We start from the raw sequence: 16,819 nt of genomic DNA, 5'->3' as shown, positions 1-16,819 counted from the left end.
TTGACGAATGAATAAAAGTCCATGAGTAGTTAAATCAGTAGAGGGCCCGATTCTGGGCAGTATGCCCACTCAGCAGGTCTGACCAGAAGATACTCTATTGGGATTGTGGAAGGAGACAATGTGCCAAGAGAGATGTGAGTCTCTGTTTAGGCAGAGAATCAGCTTTAGTTAAAGGAAACTTGGACCTGAAAGTACTTTTTGTTTTTGAACCGCACATTGTAAACCCTGTCTCTGTGAAGGTCAGAGGCATCAGGGAGTCCCAGAATGTGGAGGACACAGATGGCCCAACAAGCCCCCCTTATTCTGCTGACTAATCAGACTGAGACAGACGCTTGGGAAATCTAAAAATTTGACTTTGCCTAAGCAGTAAATCCTAAGCAGTAAATTTCCCATCTTAGGTTATCCTGCCAATGAATGTAAGAGGAAAAAGAGTCCCTTTTTGACAAAACAGTTTATGGTCAGCCTAGAATAAAAACCTTTTCTGTTTAATGATATTGAAAAGCATGTTTAACAATCTAGATATTGGAATAGCTTAAATGGTGCAGAAGTTTTAATGATGAGTCATCAGATGTACATGTACTTATTATTAATCACTTGCCATTTTAAACACAACTTTAGAATTATTAAGACTTAAAATGTCTTCCTCCCCAAATGAGTTAATTTCTCCAAAACTATATACAATTCCATAGGAGATTTGGGGTTTTCGGTTGTCTATAATACACTACTCCTTTTAACAAATGTTTAAAAAGGTCGCTCGATGAAGACCTGATGAATGAATAAATGAATAAACATGTCATTATATGGAATTCCGAAAGCCCTAGAAACAGGGGCAATGTTTGACGTGCAACTTCCCAAGTTGTGTGTCATAGTGGGAAAATGTTTTGAATCCAAATGGGATCAAATTGTACTGCACTCTTTTCCCCTTGGCACTTCATCTACTCTTCTCCAGACTCGGAGGGTGCCCTTGCTGCTTCTGGCAGAGGGCTAGTGAAAACTGGACCCCACCAAGTTCCCCAGCATGTCCTTTTCCTTGATGTGTTCCATCAGGTAGGGTCCGGGAAGCTTCAGAGGAGCCATGGACCTCAGCCAATAACCTGTGGAGGAAGAGACAGAATTAAGTACAGACAGGTTTGAATCTGCATTTCCTGGTGCCTAGACATTGCAAATTGGACATGCCAGGCAGACAGTGATTTCTCTGCATGAGGAGGGCATGGGCTTTCTAAGAAGGGATATACACCAAACAGTTAGGAGTCCCTACCCTTAATTAAATTCTTGGGTCTTTAACATTCCTGATAATTAGCTTGCTCAGTAGAAGAAACAGGGCAGATGTAATTTCTGGTGTCCTCCCAATTCCAAGAATTGATGGAGGGAGGCCCATAAGGGACAGAGGACCTTTTGACAGCTGTGCCTTTCTGATTTTATTACCTCGAAGAGGGACAGGATAGGCTGAGTCATGATGTTAGACCCTGGGGATTATTGCTCCTTGGGAGGGACAACAATCTTAGGAGGATTACGGACACCTTACCTTCTCTTTTCTTTTGTTGTCTTTATTATACACATAATCTTTCCCATTACTGAAATCTGACTGATTTTATCATCGGATAAGTATGAGATTTCCCCCTGTGCATCTATAATCATTATTCTCTGCAAGTACAAGTCTCATTTTCATGAAGGCATAGTCTGCATCTGGTCATTCCCCCTGCCCCATCTCCATGTAAGCCCAACATCTAGTGTAGTAGCTGCTGCATAGAAGGCACTCAATGAAGACCTGATGAATGAATAAATGAATAAACATGTCATTATACGGAATTCCGAAAGCCCTAGAAACAGGGGCAATGTTTGACATGCAACTTCCCAAGTTGTGTGTCATAGTGGGAAAATGTTTCAAATCCAAATGGAATCAAATTGCACTGCACTCTTTTTCCCTTGGGACTTCATCTACTCTTCTCCAGGTCATTAAATGCTCTTCTACAATATGAGTGTATGACAGAGCAGAAGTCACACTAGGTCTATCCGTATTCGGGACTTAGCTCTTATTTCTAGGCCATGCAGCCTGCAAGTCGAGCTGGCTAGATTTTAGGATCTGGTCTGGGCGGGAAGTTGAGTGTCTCCTCCAATTGCACACTCCGCCTACCATCCCCAGATCTAAAAGCTATTCCAGTCAGCACCCACCAGCTCTCGAGGAAGGGATACAGAGAGCCCGGGCTTGTGTTTGACCCTGCTGGAGAGTTCTCAGGCACGCCTCACAGAAAGCCATTTTCCCAAAATTGTTAAAGTCTAAATAAACCAAGAACAGAACAAGCTGTGCGACTTGCTCTATTTTACTTCTTTTAGTTAATTATGACTACTTTGCTATAACATACTACAGATGCTTAAAATATACAGAAATTTTTGTCTCATGTAACAGTTTGTGGTGAGTCAGGCCCCTACCAGAAGCCTCGGCTCCGCTGTCAGATTCCTTCCATGCTGCTGCTCTGCCAAACTGCAGACTGAGCCTTGCTCCTCAGAGGGTGATCCTGAAGCTTTAGCACTACCTGGAATCCTGCCAGGAGTGCAAACCTCAAGCTCACATCAGATCTGCTGCGGCAGCCAGGGCCAGTTACAGAATGTGTGGTACCAGTGCCAAGCAAAAAGGTGGGGACCCTTGTTCAGAAAGGATTACAAAGTCCAAAATGGTGAAAGCGGGACATTAACCATGGCACAGAGCCCAGCTAAGCTTTGGGGCTCAGCAGGACGCACAGGCCTCACGCTGTGGAAGGGGCATTTTAGTAGGCAAAGCTACAGGGCCGGGGATTAAAAACAATGACTATGTCAAAACTCGGGCTCTACCTACTCTATCAGACATTAATATGCCAAGATCACTAGAGGAATATATGAACTGAATATTCAGATTGATTCAGAGAATCATCCATCTGGAATAATGGATTACCTGGGCAAGCCGGAAACTACAATTTGGGAGAACATTCTGTCATTCTGGGAAAACATTCTCGTGTAGCTGTTTAGTATTTTTCTGAGCCCTGTGGAAGAAATGCCAAGTGGGAATTTTCTGGGTCTCTCTTGTGTTCTGTGTTTGATCCACAGACTGGAAACTCCTGGCTGGCTATCCTGGCACAGCAGTGCTGTGTTGTTATTCAGAGATCTAAATGAAGGGGTGGGAAAAGCTGGTTGTTAGCTCTGACCTTACTCTAAAGTTACTATTCCTGACACAATGGGAGATTTCAGCCCCTTGTTCTGCCACAAAATAGTTTAGATGGTAAACTATGTTATCTGTAGTCTGCAATTAAAATTAAACACCTTGACATGTAGAACCAGAAAGACAGACCGTGGTACAATTTCAGCAGGTGGGCACTGGGGCAAAGGGCATGTCAGGGCTGAGCAGGGGCACAACCTGAGGGTCATGAGCAGGGTGGCTCCAAGAAACAGAGAACCCAGGCTCTGAAAGATAGAAATTGAGTTTAAAAGCAGGTCACATAGAGCCTTAAGTGACAAGCTCAAGGATTTGGGCTTTATTCTGAAAGCAGAAGGAAGACACTGAAAGTTTCTGATTGGGAAGAGGCATGATTAAGGCTGTGCCTCAGGAGGACGAGGATTTTGACAGTGGATCTCCAATGGCCTTCCCGTGAGACCAAGACAAGCACTTTGTCAGGGGCCTTGGTTCATCTATAAACGAGGGTATAAACTATAAACTCTACATTTATATGTAGGGACAATGTGGGAGTGGGAGGCCGGTTGAGGGAGACGAAATTAGCCCCTAGACCTACAGGTTCCAGATCCAGGCAGGACCCTGGCACCCGTGTTTTTAAGAAGCTCGCATGGCGATTCTGATGTGTTGCTGTTGGTGAATCAGCTGACCGGGTGATACCTAGGCTTGCTTACATTTTCATGTGCTGAGACCGAGAGGTGGTAGTGGGGAAGGCAGTGCTTAGAAGTGAGGAAAGGTCCCTTAAGACAGCTGCAACCGTCTGGCAAGAAGTAATGTGAATGTGGGTGGTGGCGCTAGAGAAGGGAAAAGATGACTAATGGAGACAACCGCATAGAACTGAGAGGATTTACCTAATAGTTGGCAGTGTTGAAAAACCAAATTCAGCTGAGTATGTGAGCCAGGACCTTTTTTTAGGGGAAGATATCAGGAAGGGTTTTTATCATGCGGATTATCTCTTCCTTCTGTGGGGGGATAGAGAGGGGCCACAGTAACAATTACCTCCTTCCTTGGTGTTGAGCAGAAAATTACAGACTAATTGATTATGTTTCTGGGAGAAACCACAATCAGATCAGGTATTAAATCTAAGTTTGGTATCATGGGCTTTAGCATGAGTGACGCTATTTTGGGCCCGTGGTTTTCTCTTTAACAAGTCCCCCCTTTTGATCATACTCTCAGTTTAACTGAGAGAGAGAATCAAAAATTAAGGCATTCGTGTCACAGTTGCTACCAGTCTGCAGCTCTGCTGACGCTTGGTGTGGGAGGATGTTTTGCTTAATGTCTGTGACATGGGCCTCTGGTTTTCTAATAGCAGTGAGGGTTGAGATCAAGAGGTAAGAACGGCTTCAAGATTTTGAGCCTTGACCAGGGCGATGACAAATGTCATACAAATAAGAAAGTTGTTAACTTCAATTTTTGTCTTCTCACTTTCTCTGAATCATGTAAACCAATTTACATGGGTCTGATCACTACTGAATGAAACAATGACGTTCTACACCTTTCAAAGAACAGCTCACAAGTATTACTATGTCACAGACAATATGCTCTACACTTAGTCTCATTTAATTGTCACTACTAGGTAGCTCTAACTTCACTCCTTGTGCTGCATGCTTCACATTCATTATCTCATTTAATCCTCAAACTACCCTGGATGAATGTTGCAATTATGCCCATTTCACAGATGAGAAAACTGAAACCTAGAGAAATAAAATAACTTCCACAAAGTCATTTAGAAAAGGAGCAGATATTAAAACCAAACATAGGGCGAAGTAGGAGGGAGGAGGTAGATGGGGTAAAGGGGGTCAAATATATGGGAATAGGGAGAGTGTGAAGTGGGTAAAGGGGATCAAATATATGGTAGCTGAAGGAAAGTAAACTTTGGGTGGTAAACACACAATAGAATATACAGATATCAAATTATAATATACACTTGAAAATTATATAATTGTATTAACCAATGTTACCCTAATAAACTTAATTTTTAAAACGTTAAAACAATAATAATAGTAATAAATAAAACCAAACAGCGTGCCTTAGAACCCAAGCTCTCAGCAGCCACCATGGTACACTTTAGCCCTGTTAAACAGCAGTCAGGTCTGGAAGAAAAAGTAAGTGAGGCAACCATGAATCACAGTCTGTCTAGCATTTTCAGCCAAGTCAGAGATAGAAGTTGTATTTGAAAACACTGCCTAATATCCAAGGAAACTCTTATAATTTAAATGTTTAACTGAATAAGATTTTTGGGGAAGGGTTTGTTTGCCTTGGAAAATAAATTCAGATGATCTGATATATTTTTACTTAATGCTAGGAATTTTTCTCTGTACCCTTCTGGTAAGCGAGGATTGCTGTAATATGCCCTAGAAACATCTATCGGGAAATAGTTGCACAATTGTGCTAGCTCAGGCTGTCTCCTCCTCCTGAGATCTTCTCTGGGCCCTCTTTTGGACAGTCACAGCATAATGACAACAGCTGACCCGCAGTGACAGTGACGGGGTGGGCTCTTTTAGTACAGACACATTCAACTTAATCCACAGAGCCCAAATCTAGCTGATGCTAGAGGGAAGGTGTGAGCTAAAACATACATTTGGTCATGTATAGTTTCTGGCAAAGAGCTGTTAAAACCCTTGGAATTTCCTAACTGGTGAGAGAGATAGAGGTTGTCTTGTTACGTTAATGAGGTGACTTTTGGGATGCACCCACAGGTGGGAGCTGGTTGCCAGTGGAGCCAACCAGGTGATTTTAGGATTTGATCTTTCAGGCTATTCCTGACCTCCAAGGAATGGTGAGGAGCAGTCCAATCACCAATGGCCACTGATTTAATCAATTATACCTGTGTAATGAAGTAAAGCCCCATAGTATTGGGTTCATTAAGCCCCATAGTATTGGGTTTGGAGAGCTCTCGGGATGGTGAACAGGTGGAGGTTGTGAGAATGGAGCTTAGAGAGGTCAAGAAAGCTTCTTGTTGTTTCCCTATACCTTGCACTATGCATTTTTAATCTGGCTGTTCCTGAGTTATAACCTGCTAAGGAACAAAATTTCTCAAGTAAATTTGAAGATCCAGTTGGGTTTATTGTGTGATTCATGAATTGGGTAGCATCCCAGCTAGCAAGCACAGAGATGCTTTGAGTAGTGGTATAAAATGGAAGGTTTTCATAGGCAGAAACTGGGCAGAACAAAGAAGTTCCTAGTAAAAGAAAAGAAAGGATTATTTCAGGCAAGAGCATTTCCTTAAGGTAAGGGCAGCAAGAGTCTTAAAATAGATTATCTCACTAGTGTTGAACAGGAAATTCCAGACTGATTGGTTTAAAATTACACTTCTGGTAGAGGATAAAACTGCTGTTTGGTAAGGTAGTAGGTCTTTGTGGAGCTTAGCAAAAGGGCCTGTTGGGCCTGTTGTTTCTTTTTAACATCATTTTATAATAAACCAGTAATCTAGTAAATTAAATGTTTTTCTGAGTTCTGTGAGCTGCTCTAGCAAATTAATCAAAGCCAAGGAGTGGATCATGGGAACAGGTGATATATATAGCCAGTCAGTCAGAAGCACAGTTAACAACCTCGAATTGAGATTAGCATCCAAAGTAGAGAGCAGTCTTGTGGGACTGAGCCCTTAACATGTGGAAGCAGATGCTCTCTCCTGGTAGATAGTGTCAGAATTGAGTTGAATTGTAGGACACCCAGCTGGTATTGGGTATTGCTTAATATGGGGAGACAACATACACACACACTCACACACACACCGCAGCCATGCATTGGTGACAAGATCCGGAGATTTTCTACACTTTCTGAAATTCTAAGAAACTTTATGAAGCCTCCTTTCTCAGATAACCACCTCAAAACCAATCTGGTTACAAATGTTTAAAAAAACACGTGAGAGTGTGAAGAGTAATAAGCAGAAATCTCATTTAGATTGGAGTTGGGAGGGTTTCTAGGGGGAGCTCTCATGCCCTCCCTCCGCTACCATTCATTGTGGTATTTCAACAAAGATGATATTCAAATGGAAAATAAGCATATGAAAAGATGCCCAACATTATTAACCATTAGGGGAAATGAAATAAGAACCACAAAGATATATTGCCTTATGCACATTAAGATGGTTAATGTAAAACAAACAAACAAAAAATAACTTATGTTGGCAGAGATATGGAGAAATTGGAACCTTTATGCACTGTTGGTGGAACTATAACATGGTGTAGCCAAAATGGAAAACAGTGTGATGGTCCTTCAAAAAATTAAAAATAGAATTACCATATGATTAACATTTTTTACTCCTGGTTTTACAACCAAAAGAATTGAAAGCAGGGTCTCAAAGAGACATCTGTACACCCATGTTCATAGCAACATTATTCACAATAACCAAGAGGTGTAAACAACTTAAGTGTCCATCAACCAATGAATGGATAAATAAAATGTAGTATACACATGCAATGGAATATTATTCAACCTTTAAAAAGAAGAAAATCTGATATATCCTACAATGTGGATAAACCTTGAGGATATCATGCTATGAGAAATAAGCCAATCACAAAAAGACAAATACTGTATGATTCCATTTATATGAGGTACTTAGAGAAGTCCAAATCATAGAGACAGAAAGTAGAATGGTTTGCCAAGGCCTGGGTAAAGGGGAAAATGAGGAGTCGTTGTCTAATGAGTAGAGAGTTTCATTTTTGCAAGATGATAAAACTCTGGAAATTGGGTGCACACTACTGAATCAAACACTTAAAAATGGTGAAGACAGCAAATTTTATCTTACTTGTCTTTTACCACAATTAAAAATAAAAACAAAAATGCGTGACAGAGACAATTAGGTATTTGGTATCAATAATATTCTTAAAGTACTGAGTACACATCAGATTTGGTAGTCACATTCATCTAAGTCTCCTCATCAAGATTGTGAGTAAAATGTTACTTTAGCCTCTTCCCTTAATCTCCTTAATCAACAAATGAGTTTCAGTCTCAGAGGCCTAGACAAGTATCTAGGACCTGAGTGATGGTGGTGGAGCAAAAGAAAGTAGATATATATGAGATATATATTTGGCAGTAAAATCAACATACCTAAGAATGATTAATATATGTTATGAGGAAAAAGAGGTGTCAAGAAGAGACCCCCATTTAATACACCAAGGGCAAAAATAGCTATTATTATTATATTAACAAAATATTAAAAGAAATTTTATCTTGGCGGGAAAGATTTTGAGTGATATTTATTTTCTTTATGCTTACTGAATCTTCAACTTTTTCTATAATAAACATTGTGTTGTAACTTTAAAACATAAACCATTTATAACTTAACTCTTCTGGTTATTTTTCAGAACTGTACGCATGCCTATGGTTCTACTCCTACAGAACCATCTGGTCCTCTTGTTTCATTTCTGAAACAATGATGATCAGAGTAATTATTACAATAGCTGTGACATCTGAAGTTAAGCTTTGGCAGTCAACTGGCTTCTCCGCTCTGTTCTAACTCTCCCTTTCCTACATTAACTGGGCTGAAAAAATGTGTAGAACATTAGATATAGACATGCCTGGGCTTGAACACCAGCTCTAGCATTAACTACTTGTATGACTTTGGGAAAATTAATTGTCTTTTTCCTGGGCTTTAATTATAGCTTCTGCAAAATAAAAATTACAGTAACCATTCCATGGGTTTGTAATCTCATTTAAACAGCATGGAAAAGCACCTAGTATAGTGTCTAACACACAGTAGGTACTCATTAAATAGAGAAGTTGCCTACAGTTCATTCCTTATAATGTACAAAGTAGTACAGATTGAAAAAACTCCACAAATTTGACAGCTAGCTAGAATTATACACTTGATCACTGAAACGTTTATTAAATTTCTTTATTGAAAGGTCTAGAGCATGCCTCAAAATGTGAAGCAGTGGGTCACTCATTCATTGCTTGTGAGAACACAAATTAGTATAACCATTTTGGAAAAATGATTTGACATTATCAACCAAATTCACCACAGTCATATTCAAGCACACTCCTGGGTCTGTACCCATAGAAAATCTTGCACCAGTGCATGTATACTAGATCATTAAAAGTAGCACTATTTGTACTAGTAAAAAAGAAATAACCCAAATACTGAAATAAATTGTGCTAACTCATGCTTTGGAATACTATTATGCAATAAAAATGAAAGAAGAACTACTGCAGACATCAATGTGCCTATATCTAAGAACATATCATTAATCGAAATAAGCAAGCGACCGATAACGCCATACAATGTAAATCAGCTTACAGAAAGTGCAAAAACAGGTGAAATTCTAAACAGTATTTTATTTGTGGGTACACATATGTGATAAAAACATTTTTTAGAGCAAGGGAATAATAAGCACAAAGTTTAGGTTGGGGGTTACCTTAGCAGAAAGGGCAGAGATAGATTACTGTGCTGTAGCAATATCCTATCTCATTAACTTTAACTAAATGAAGGACTTTAAATGCAAAAGATTATATACTCAGCATTCCTTCTGTTTATAATCTTCTTTTGGACTTTTCTCTTTCTTGTGGTAAGTTTTGAGAACTGAAACCTGTCTCTTTTTCTCTCAGTGCTATCTATTGAGATTCCAGGGTTTAGATTTAAAAAACCACAGGACTGCCTGACTGCTACTCAGAGAAATCCTGCCAACGGAAGGTGAGAATGGTTCCTCTTCTCTTGTAGCTGCAAGAAATGCAGATGATTTTCTGCAGCAGTTATTTCTAACAAAGGAAGCTTGAAAGACACCCAGACTTCAAAGATTGCTGCTACGTTCTGTAAATGAAAGCTTGATCTCTAAAAGTGTAACTCTTATTGGTAACCTTACTTGTTAATATATTGACTTGGTAAAAATATATTAATTAATCTTTCTGTCTTCCGCAAAGTATGAATTATTATGAATTGTCTTGGTTAAGCTGGGAGAGCTAAAATCTGTTCAGTGCTTCTATATGCCCAGAACTGATCCAAGCCTTTTTCACATTTCGTCCTGCTGTCATTTCATCCTGACAACAACCCTACGAGGCCGACACTATTACTTTCTTCATTTTATAGTCTCACCGTTCTTCCTACTCTCCCTGAGTCTGGGACTTAGGCCTCAGGTACCATTCTTGGTCATGGGATACCATAGGGCTTTTTTTTTTTTTCACTTTCTTTTTCTGATTTCTAATAGCATTAATGTTCTTCTTTTTCACTGAAATTGTATCAGAAAATGGAGGTCTCTTAGGCTCCCCAACAGCCTGGTCACACATGGCTGTCAGAGTAAGGGGTACCACCTCATTCAGTAGATAAACCAGGTCACTTTGGATAGTGAAAAGCAGTGTCACTATTAATGATTAGTTTGGGACAATAGGTGCTGAGACTGGCCCTGAAAACCAGGGCTCAGTGACTTATGGGAGTCTCTTGCAGAAATTTTTGTAACTGCTGAAGATTCTCTATCACCGTGATGGGATGGCTTTCTTTTATAGCAGAAACAAGTGAAAATAGCTGACTGCCACTATTGTCTATTGTTCTAAGCATGGACATGCAAGAAACTGTGTGTCCCTTCCCAGAAGACAGAATACATTCAGTGACAAAGGAAGTGAACTTGCAATGTTTGTCAACGTTGCTTTGAGGAGTTAGTTCCTCTTGGTGTCTAGAAATTGCATTGATTTTCTCTCTGATGATTCTATCAAAGAAGAGAATGACTTGATAACATGAGAAAGTGGGGAGAAGATTTCCAGCAGAGGGAGTCAAGTAATTATGACAGAATGTGGTCACTGGCCCATGATTTCTGCCCTGAGGAAAATAGGAGAAAGGGAGTCTGGACACCAGCTGCCCTCTCTATGAAGCAGTCTCCAAGCACATCCATGACCAATGTCTGTGCAGGGTTGACAGCTGCCTCCTTCCTCTGCCATATCCACTCTTAGGACCAAGTGAGATGAAGGCTCAGGGACCTGGACTATGCAGACCATGGGGAATCCCGTCTTTCCCAGGAACGGAAGTTGTGCGAGGAATCTCCGAGTGTTACTTAGCATTGCTTTAGATAAGAACCAAAGGCGCAGAGCAGTCCTTGACAGTTACCTTCAGTAGAACTTTCATCTCATTATACCACATGAATTGCAAGATGACCCAGACCCAGAAAGAGGCATCACTCCTAATTTTGGCAGATGCAGATCAAACACAATGATTCCTGAACACCAGCGTGGTCCTTGCCTGATTTGCTTCATCCTGGGTCACCACTCCTCTTTCTAGTGTCCTACTTATAATTCTTCTAGTCTTGTAACAAGTTGGAAAGAGTACTTTGTCCTCATTCTTCTCTGGTTTACTGGTTGAGCACAAGACACCTCCTTCCTGGCTTTTATTTATCATATTCCAACATCTCGGCTCTTGAGATTTGCCTGCATCGGTCTTGGAGATGCTTCTGTTCTCTAGTCTCTCCAGTGTACTGTTCACATTGCTTCTCTTCCAGCAAGTACTCCAGACAAATCTGACCAAATACTTCTTAGGCTGGGTCTGTCTGACCTGCCCTTCTGCTGTCCTCTGGTTCTAGTCTGGGTCTAACTAGGCTAGTATAGGTCCAGATCTATCTGCTATTATCTCTGCCACATGGCACACTCATTATCTTTTCTTCTATACAGAAATTCAAAGAACTTTAAGATTTTCTTTATGGATGATGGGGCAGAGATGGGGTGGGTGGGTGGACCATGGACTCCATCTCAAGGAAGCAGTCGTATGAAATTTCTTCCCCAAATAATCTTAACAAAGTCACACAGTAAAGCCCAGTCCTGCTTTTCTGGGTGAATCAGCTGTTCTCTAACATCACACCCTCTCGGCATTCTTATGCTACACCTCAGCTTTCTCTACACCCTTTCTGATTCTTCTATTCCGATAATTTAGCAGCCAAGGGGCTATTTCCTAAAGATTTTTCTGCTTTACATTTTAGCAAATTTCTATACTATGGTCCAACACTCCTGGGTTACAGTATCCTCCAAATATAACCTGTCATTATACATTTAACAGCAACTGATCATGAATACTTTTGAATCTGGAGGACTCCCTTTCCCAGTGCTGAGTCCACACTAGGAGGTTGCTAGAAGTTTTACTTTGCTGGGTTGTTTGTTTTTCTTTCCTTACTATATCCTAGGGTCCCAGCTTCATCCTGAGCTGTCCTTTGCAATCGAACCCATCCTGCTGTTCCATTTGCCCTGTATTCTCACATTCTTCAATCACATCTTTAAAAATAATTGATTACCTTTCGCAACAAATGTCAGTATCTTACTGTGTAGGGAGAAAAAAAAAAACTTTCCCTTCTAGGAATGAGACTGAAAACAGAGAGAAAATTCTGAATTGCTACATCCCTGAAAGCTGCCAGGTTGCACAATAGGGGAAAATTAGGTGTGTATGAAAAACAAACATCTTGTTCTAGAAGCTGTGTTGCGACCAAGGGGAATTTCCCGCATCTCAATGTTTTGCTTCAAACTTCTCTTCCCATTCCTCCCACTAGGAAAGCGTCAGTATATATAGCGCCGGGCTCATCTCCCAGGCAGGCAGCACAGGCAGCTAGCTCAGCTTCACCAGGAGTCTCAGCAGGAGCGAACAGCCCAGGTGAGGTGCTAGAACTTTCCAACAGTTTTCTTCCTCAGAGATTCTTTTTCCTCACCAGCATTCTGTGCCACATCCTAGTTCTCTGTATCTTTCCTGAATCTACTGTTCTGACAATCAGACTATCAGATGTGAATACTTTGTGGGGTAGAGATTTTATCTTGTGCTGCTTCTGTGTGAGACAGTGATGGGTAGAGCAGACATCTACATTATTTATGGATTGTGTAACTCATCTTATGTTATGGAGAGGTATAGTGGTCATAAAATCCCAAATGCCTTTTGAACAATTCCTGTACAGTCGGGTTTCAGGGCTGATAGGGGATGATTGAAATGGAAAGTGGTTTATGCAAAAGCCCATTGTATTCTCTCATACAGGAAATCGCTAGGATTTTAATGAGACAAATGAAAATGTAGAACTAGATTTTCTGAACTACAATCTATCTATCCATCTATACAGATGGATAGCTAGATATAGATATTGATATTGATACAGATGTATAAAATTGGGTGAGATTTGTTTTTGGAATGCAGGAATGGATTGACTTTACGAGAGAGAGAGAGAGAGAGAGAGAGAGAGAGAGAGAGAGAGAGAGAGAGAGAGCGCAAAAACTGTGTTACCCTTGCATGTGTCTGTTTGACTCTGTGGCAGGATGAAGCTTTCCACGATCATCATTTTCTGCTTCCTGATCCTGGGCGTCAGCAGCCAAGGCTGGAGAACATTCCCCAGGGAAGCTGTTCAAGGTAATGACCACAGGACAGTTGTGGGGAGGCCGCATTAGGCTGCACCCAGGTTTCACCTGAGTAGAGGCCACATTCTCAGAGGGAAAGGTCAAAGTAGGTAGAAAGAGAACACTGTTTTCATGGTAGGTCTTCCCCAGGCTTTTCTGGACAGCTTTGTACTCTTTTGTGGGGATTCCCAGGTCCAAGGCCACATAAGGCTTTGACCCCAACTTTCAGCAGGAGTGAGGAAGAGATCTGGAGTTCAGAGGTGCCTGTTCCCTAAATACAAGTCCTGTTCTACCACCCCCTACTGACAATCAGGGACAGCGCATTTCTATATCTCAGCCATGCATCAAACATGTGGGGTGTATTCACACTCCCCATCCACTTAGTAATTACAACCAAGATTAACCGAACCTTCAGTATGTGCTAGGCACTGTTCTAAGTGTTTTACGTGTACAAATAAATGTTTTCATCTTCATGTTTTAATCTTTTAGTCCTATGATAAAAATACCACTCTCTCTTAACAGAGAAACTGAGGCACAAAGAGATTAAGGTACCTAACGTAGTCCTCAAGCAGCGCAGGACTTAATCCAGGTTATGAGATCCCCAGACCTTGCTATTAATCATGGTACTAGATCGTCTCCCAGACAAGAGTGCACATGGGAATGTAAGGGGTATGTGAACACATATTCAGTTCTTAATCTGAGCAAATGGCTAATAGTGGGGATATGGTGCCTTTGAAAGGCAACTCTATAGAGAGCCTGTCTCTACCATAAAAGGCACAATGAATTATCTGATGATGGTTCTGCTTGGGCTGAGACCTGGGCTGGACCTATAGCAAGGTACATACCTCACTAGCCGTAGTAAAGTGGCAAATATTTATTTCACAGAATTATTTTGCATTTTATTCTGTGACAGTCTCTGAGTAATTGTTTTAAGAGTTTGCCGTTAATCCTATCTAAATTCTCATAGCCCCAGCTAAGAAATATTTTTTCATCTCCTAGGTCAATGTTTTCCAAAGAGTTGTTCTAAGACCACTTATGTGAAAATCGCCAGGGGTCTGGAGTGCTTTGTGAAATGCAGTGCACTGAATCACAATTTATGGGGCTGAGCCTAAAATCTAGGCTTTATCAAACACCCAATTGATTTTTGTGCACATTAAAGATAGAGAACCACTCTTCTATTTTATTGGGAGGACACTGAACTTTAGAGCTGGTGGATCGGTTGCCTTTGTTTTGTACCTATTGCCCGTTTCTTTAAAGCTCTTTTAGGAAACTCACCTTTGTCATCTGCTGAGTGAACTCTGACAGCTGCCCAGGTGCCAAATGTGCCCGGACGTTCAGATGTTGTCAGGACAAGCTGTCCTCCCTTTGCCCACAGGGATGAATGTCTCCCATTGACAAGGCGGGAGCCCGCCTTGTCTGCACTTCACTCAGAATCAGCTTTGTTCTCCTGCCACAGTCAGGGGGTTCCCTGCATCTTTCCAGGTGGAGGTTCATCGTACAACCAGACATCCCTTAGAGACCACTCAACCTCTGTAGTACAACCAAAAACAAAGCAGCGACAGAACTTAGAATGGGATCAAACAGAATAAAATTTTTATTAAGTGTGAGTTTTATAACATTAACTTAAGGGAGTGAAAAGTAAAGAAATATTTATTTAAGGACTATATAATCTCCAAGGGCTTTTTGATGACTGAAATCTTGGAATCAGTAGGAGGTAACGTTTCTATTTCTCTATTTTGCCAAGATGTCATTACTTTCATCTCACATATTCCCTCCCTTCCAGGGGCTAAAGACATGTGGAGAGCCTACTCTGACATGAGAGAAGCCAATTACAAGGGTGCAGACAAGTACTTCCATGCCCGGGGGAACTATGACGCTGCGCGAAGGGGACCTGGGGGCGCCTGGGCTGCCAGAGTGATCAGGTAGGTAGCCAACCACCAGCCCTGGGGATGCAGGGATAGGGGAGCATAGCTGGGCTGCCTTGGACTGAAATTTACTATAGAGGCTGTGGTACCCCCTCCTCCTGAGCATCCTGCCCCTCTGTGCCCAGTGTGGGGTTTGAGAGGCTGATAGAGCCAGAGAAAAGCTGGTGGTAAGGATGATTTCCACCTTCCCCTATGAATGCTGTTCTCCCGGGGTGAGAGGGTCATTCCAGGCTAAGCAGGCTGTACCCATGCAGGGTCAGGGTTTTAGTGCCTCCCTCCTGGCTCCTCTCAGAGTCATTAATCCCTTAGAAAGGTGAGAGATGGAAGGGTGGGGTTGTTGCTCACCAGCTCCTAGTCCATCTCCTACCTGCCCTCCTCCATTCCAGTGATGCCAGAGAGAATGTTCAGAGAATCACAGACCGTTTTAAGCATGGAAGCAGTGGCCATGGAGCAGCGGACTCAAGAGCTGACCAGGCTGCCAACAGATGGGGCCGGAGTGGCAGAGACCCCAATCATTTCAGACCTGCTGGCCTGCCCAAAAAGTACAAGTGAGCTTCCTCCTCACTCTGCTCTCAGGAGATGGGGCTGCGAGCCCAGAGCCATTGATTTGTATATCCCCAGATGCTGATAGAGGGCATATAATAGGTGTCTAATAAATGCTTAAGAGATTGAATGTTAAAAATCATGTGTTATTCTTTGGTATAAGGACTGTCAATTTGGTACCAAGGGGTGATGGATGGACACCCGTGTGAAGGCTGAGCCTATGCTTATGTGTTTGGGTGTAGGGGAGACAATCTCAGCGTCATATAGATAGCCTGCACCAATGCTTCCCCCACTCAGACCTGCTCCTCTCCAAGCCCCTTTGGTTACACTGCTGCTATTACCAGGCCTTTCTGCATCCAGGCCTCAATGCTCCATGTCTATCAGCCCCTAAACCCTTAACTTTAATTGTAAATGCCTCCGTAGCACTTTGTTCATGCCTTCTTGAAAATCTGTATCCATCCTTGTCAGAGTGGTTTATATGCCATTCCTCCTGCTGGTTGGTTTTTGAGCTCTTCTCATACTAGTTAATAGTAGGATGATTATCATAATGCCAGTTAATATTCAGCAAGTTAACTATGGGCCAGATATTGCTCTAAGTGTTCTTCTGTAGCCTATGGGATCCTCGCACTTTGATTTTCCTTATTTTATAGATGAGGAAACTTGAGGCACAAACGGTTAATCTATATGTTCAAGTCACATTGCTAGTTTGATGCTAGAGCCACCAATCTTAACCATTTGCTTTAACTTGCATTTGTACTGATGTTTAGAGCTTATAAATCACTTTACATGTGTTATTTCAGTTAGTCATTCCTTCAACGAATGTATTCCATATATCACTCCAGTTGGTCCTCACAACAAGTCTATG

The 16,819-nt window shown here is 41.5% G+C and overlaps 1 protein-coding gene across 3 annotated transcripts; it reads left to right on the top strand.

The window, feature by feature from the left end:
• The first annotated feature begins 12,634 nt into the window (after positions 1-12,634).
• Positions 12,635-16,100, top strand: LOC107508024 (serum amyloid A protein). Of its 3 annotated transcripts, none has more exons than XM_016139503.2 (4): positions 12,635-12,761; positions 13,408-13,499; positions 15,270-15,408; positions 15,798-16,098. In XM_016139503.2, exons 2-4 carry the CDS (start codon positions 13,409-13,411, stop codon positions 15,961-15,963), a joined length of 396 nt encoding a protein of 131 aa, XP_015994989.1. In that variant the 5' UTR covers positions 12,635-12,761; position 13,408; the 3' UTR covers positions 15,964-16,098. The 3 variants fall into 3 exon arrangements, with proteins under 3 accessions (XP_015994989.1, XP_015994990.1, XP_036077212.1); XM_016139504.2 differs by having other exon boundaries at positions 12,672-12,761; positions 13,405-13,499; positions 15,798-16,099; XM_036221319.1 differs by lacking the exons at positions 12,635-12,761; positions 13,408-13,499 and having other exon boundaries at positions 14,513-15,408; positions 15,798-16,100.
• Positions 16,101-16,819: the final 719 nt, after the last annotated feature.

Source organism: Rousettus aegyptiacus, unplaced genomic scaffold, assembly GCF_014176215.1.
Source record: "Rousettus aegyptiacus isolate mRouAeg1 unplaced genomic scaffold, mRouAeg1.p scaffold_m13_p_5, whole genome shotgun sequence".
Taxonomy (NCBI): Eukaryota; Metazoa; Chordata; class Mammalia; order Chiroptera; family Pteropodidae; genus Rousettus; species Rousettus aegyptiacus.
The sequence above is the reverse complement of the archived record's forward strand: the minus strand, read 5'-3'. Positions and strand labels throughout refer to the sequence as shown.

Coding starts and splice junctions, on each gene's coding strand:
- LOC107508024 (XM_036221319.1), top strand. CDS start 15,173: ATGACTGAAATCTTGGAATCAGTAGGAGGTAACGTTTCTATTTCTCTA. Junction 15,409..15,797: donor TGGGCTGCCAGAGTGATCAG/GTAGGTAGCCAA, acceptor CCTCCATTCCAG/TGATGCCAGAGAGAATGTTC.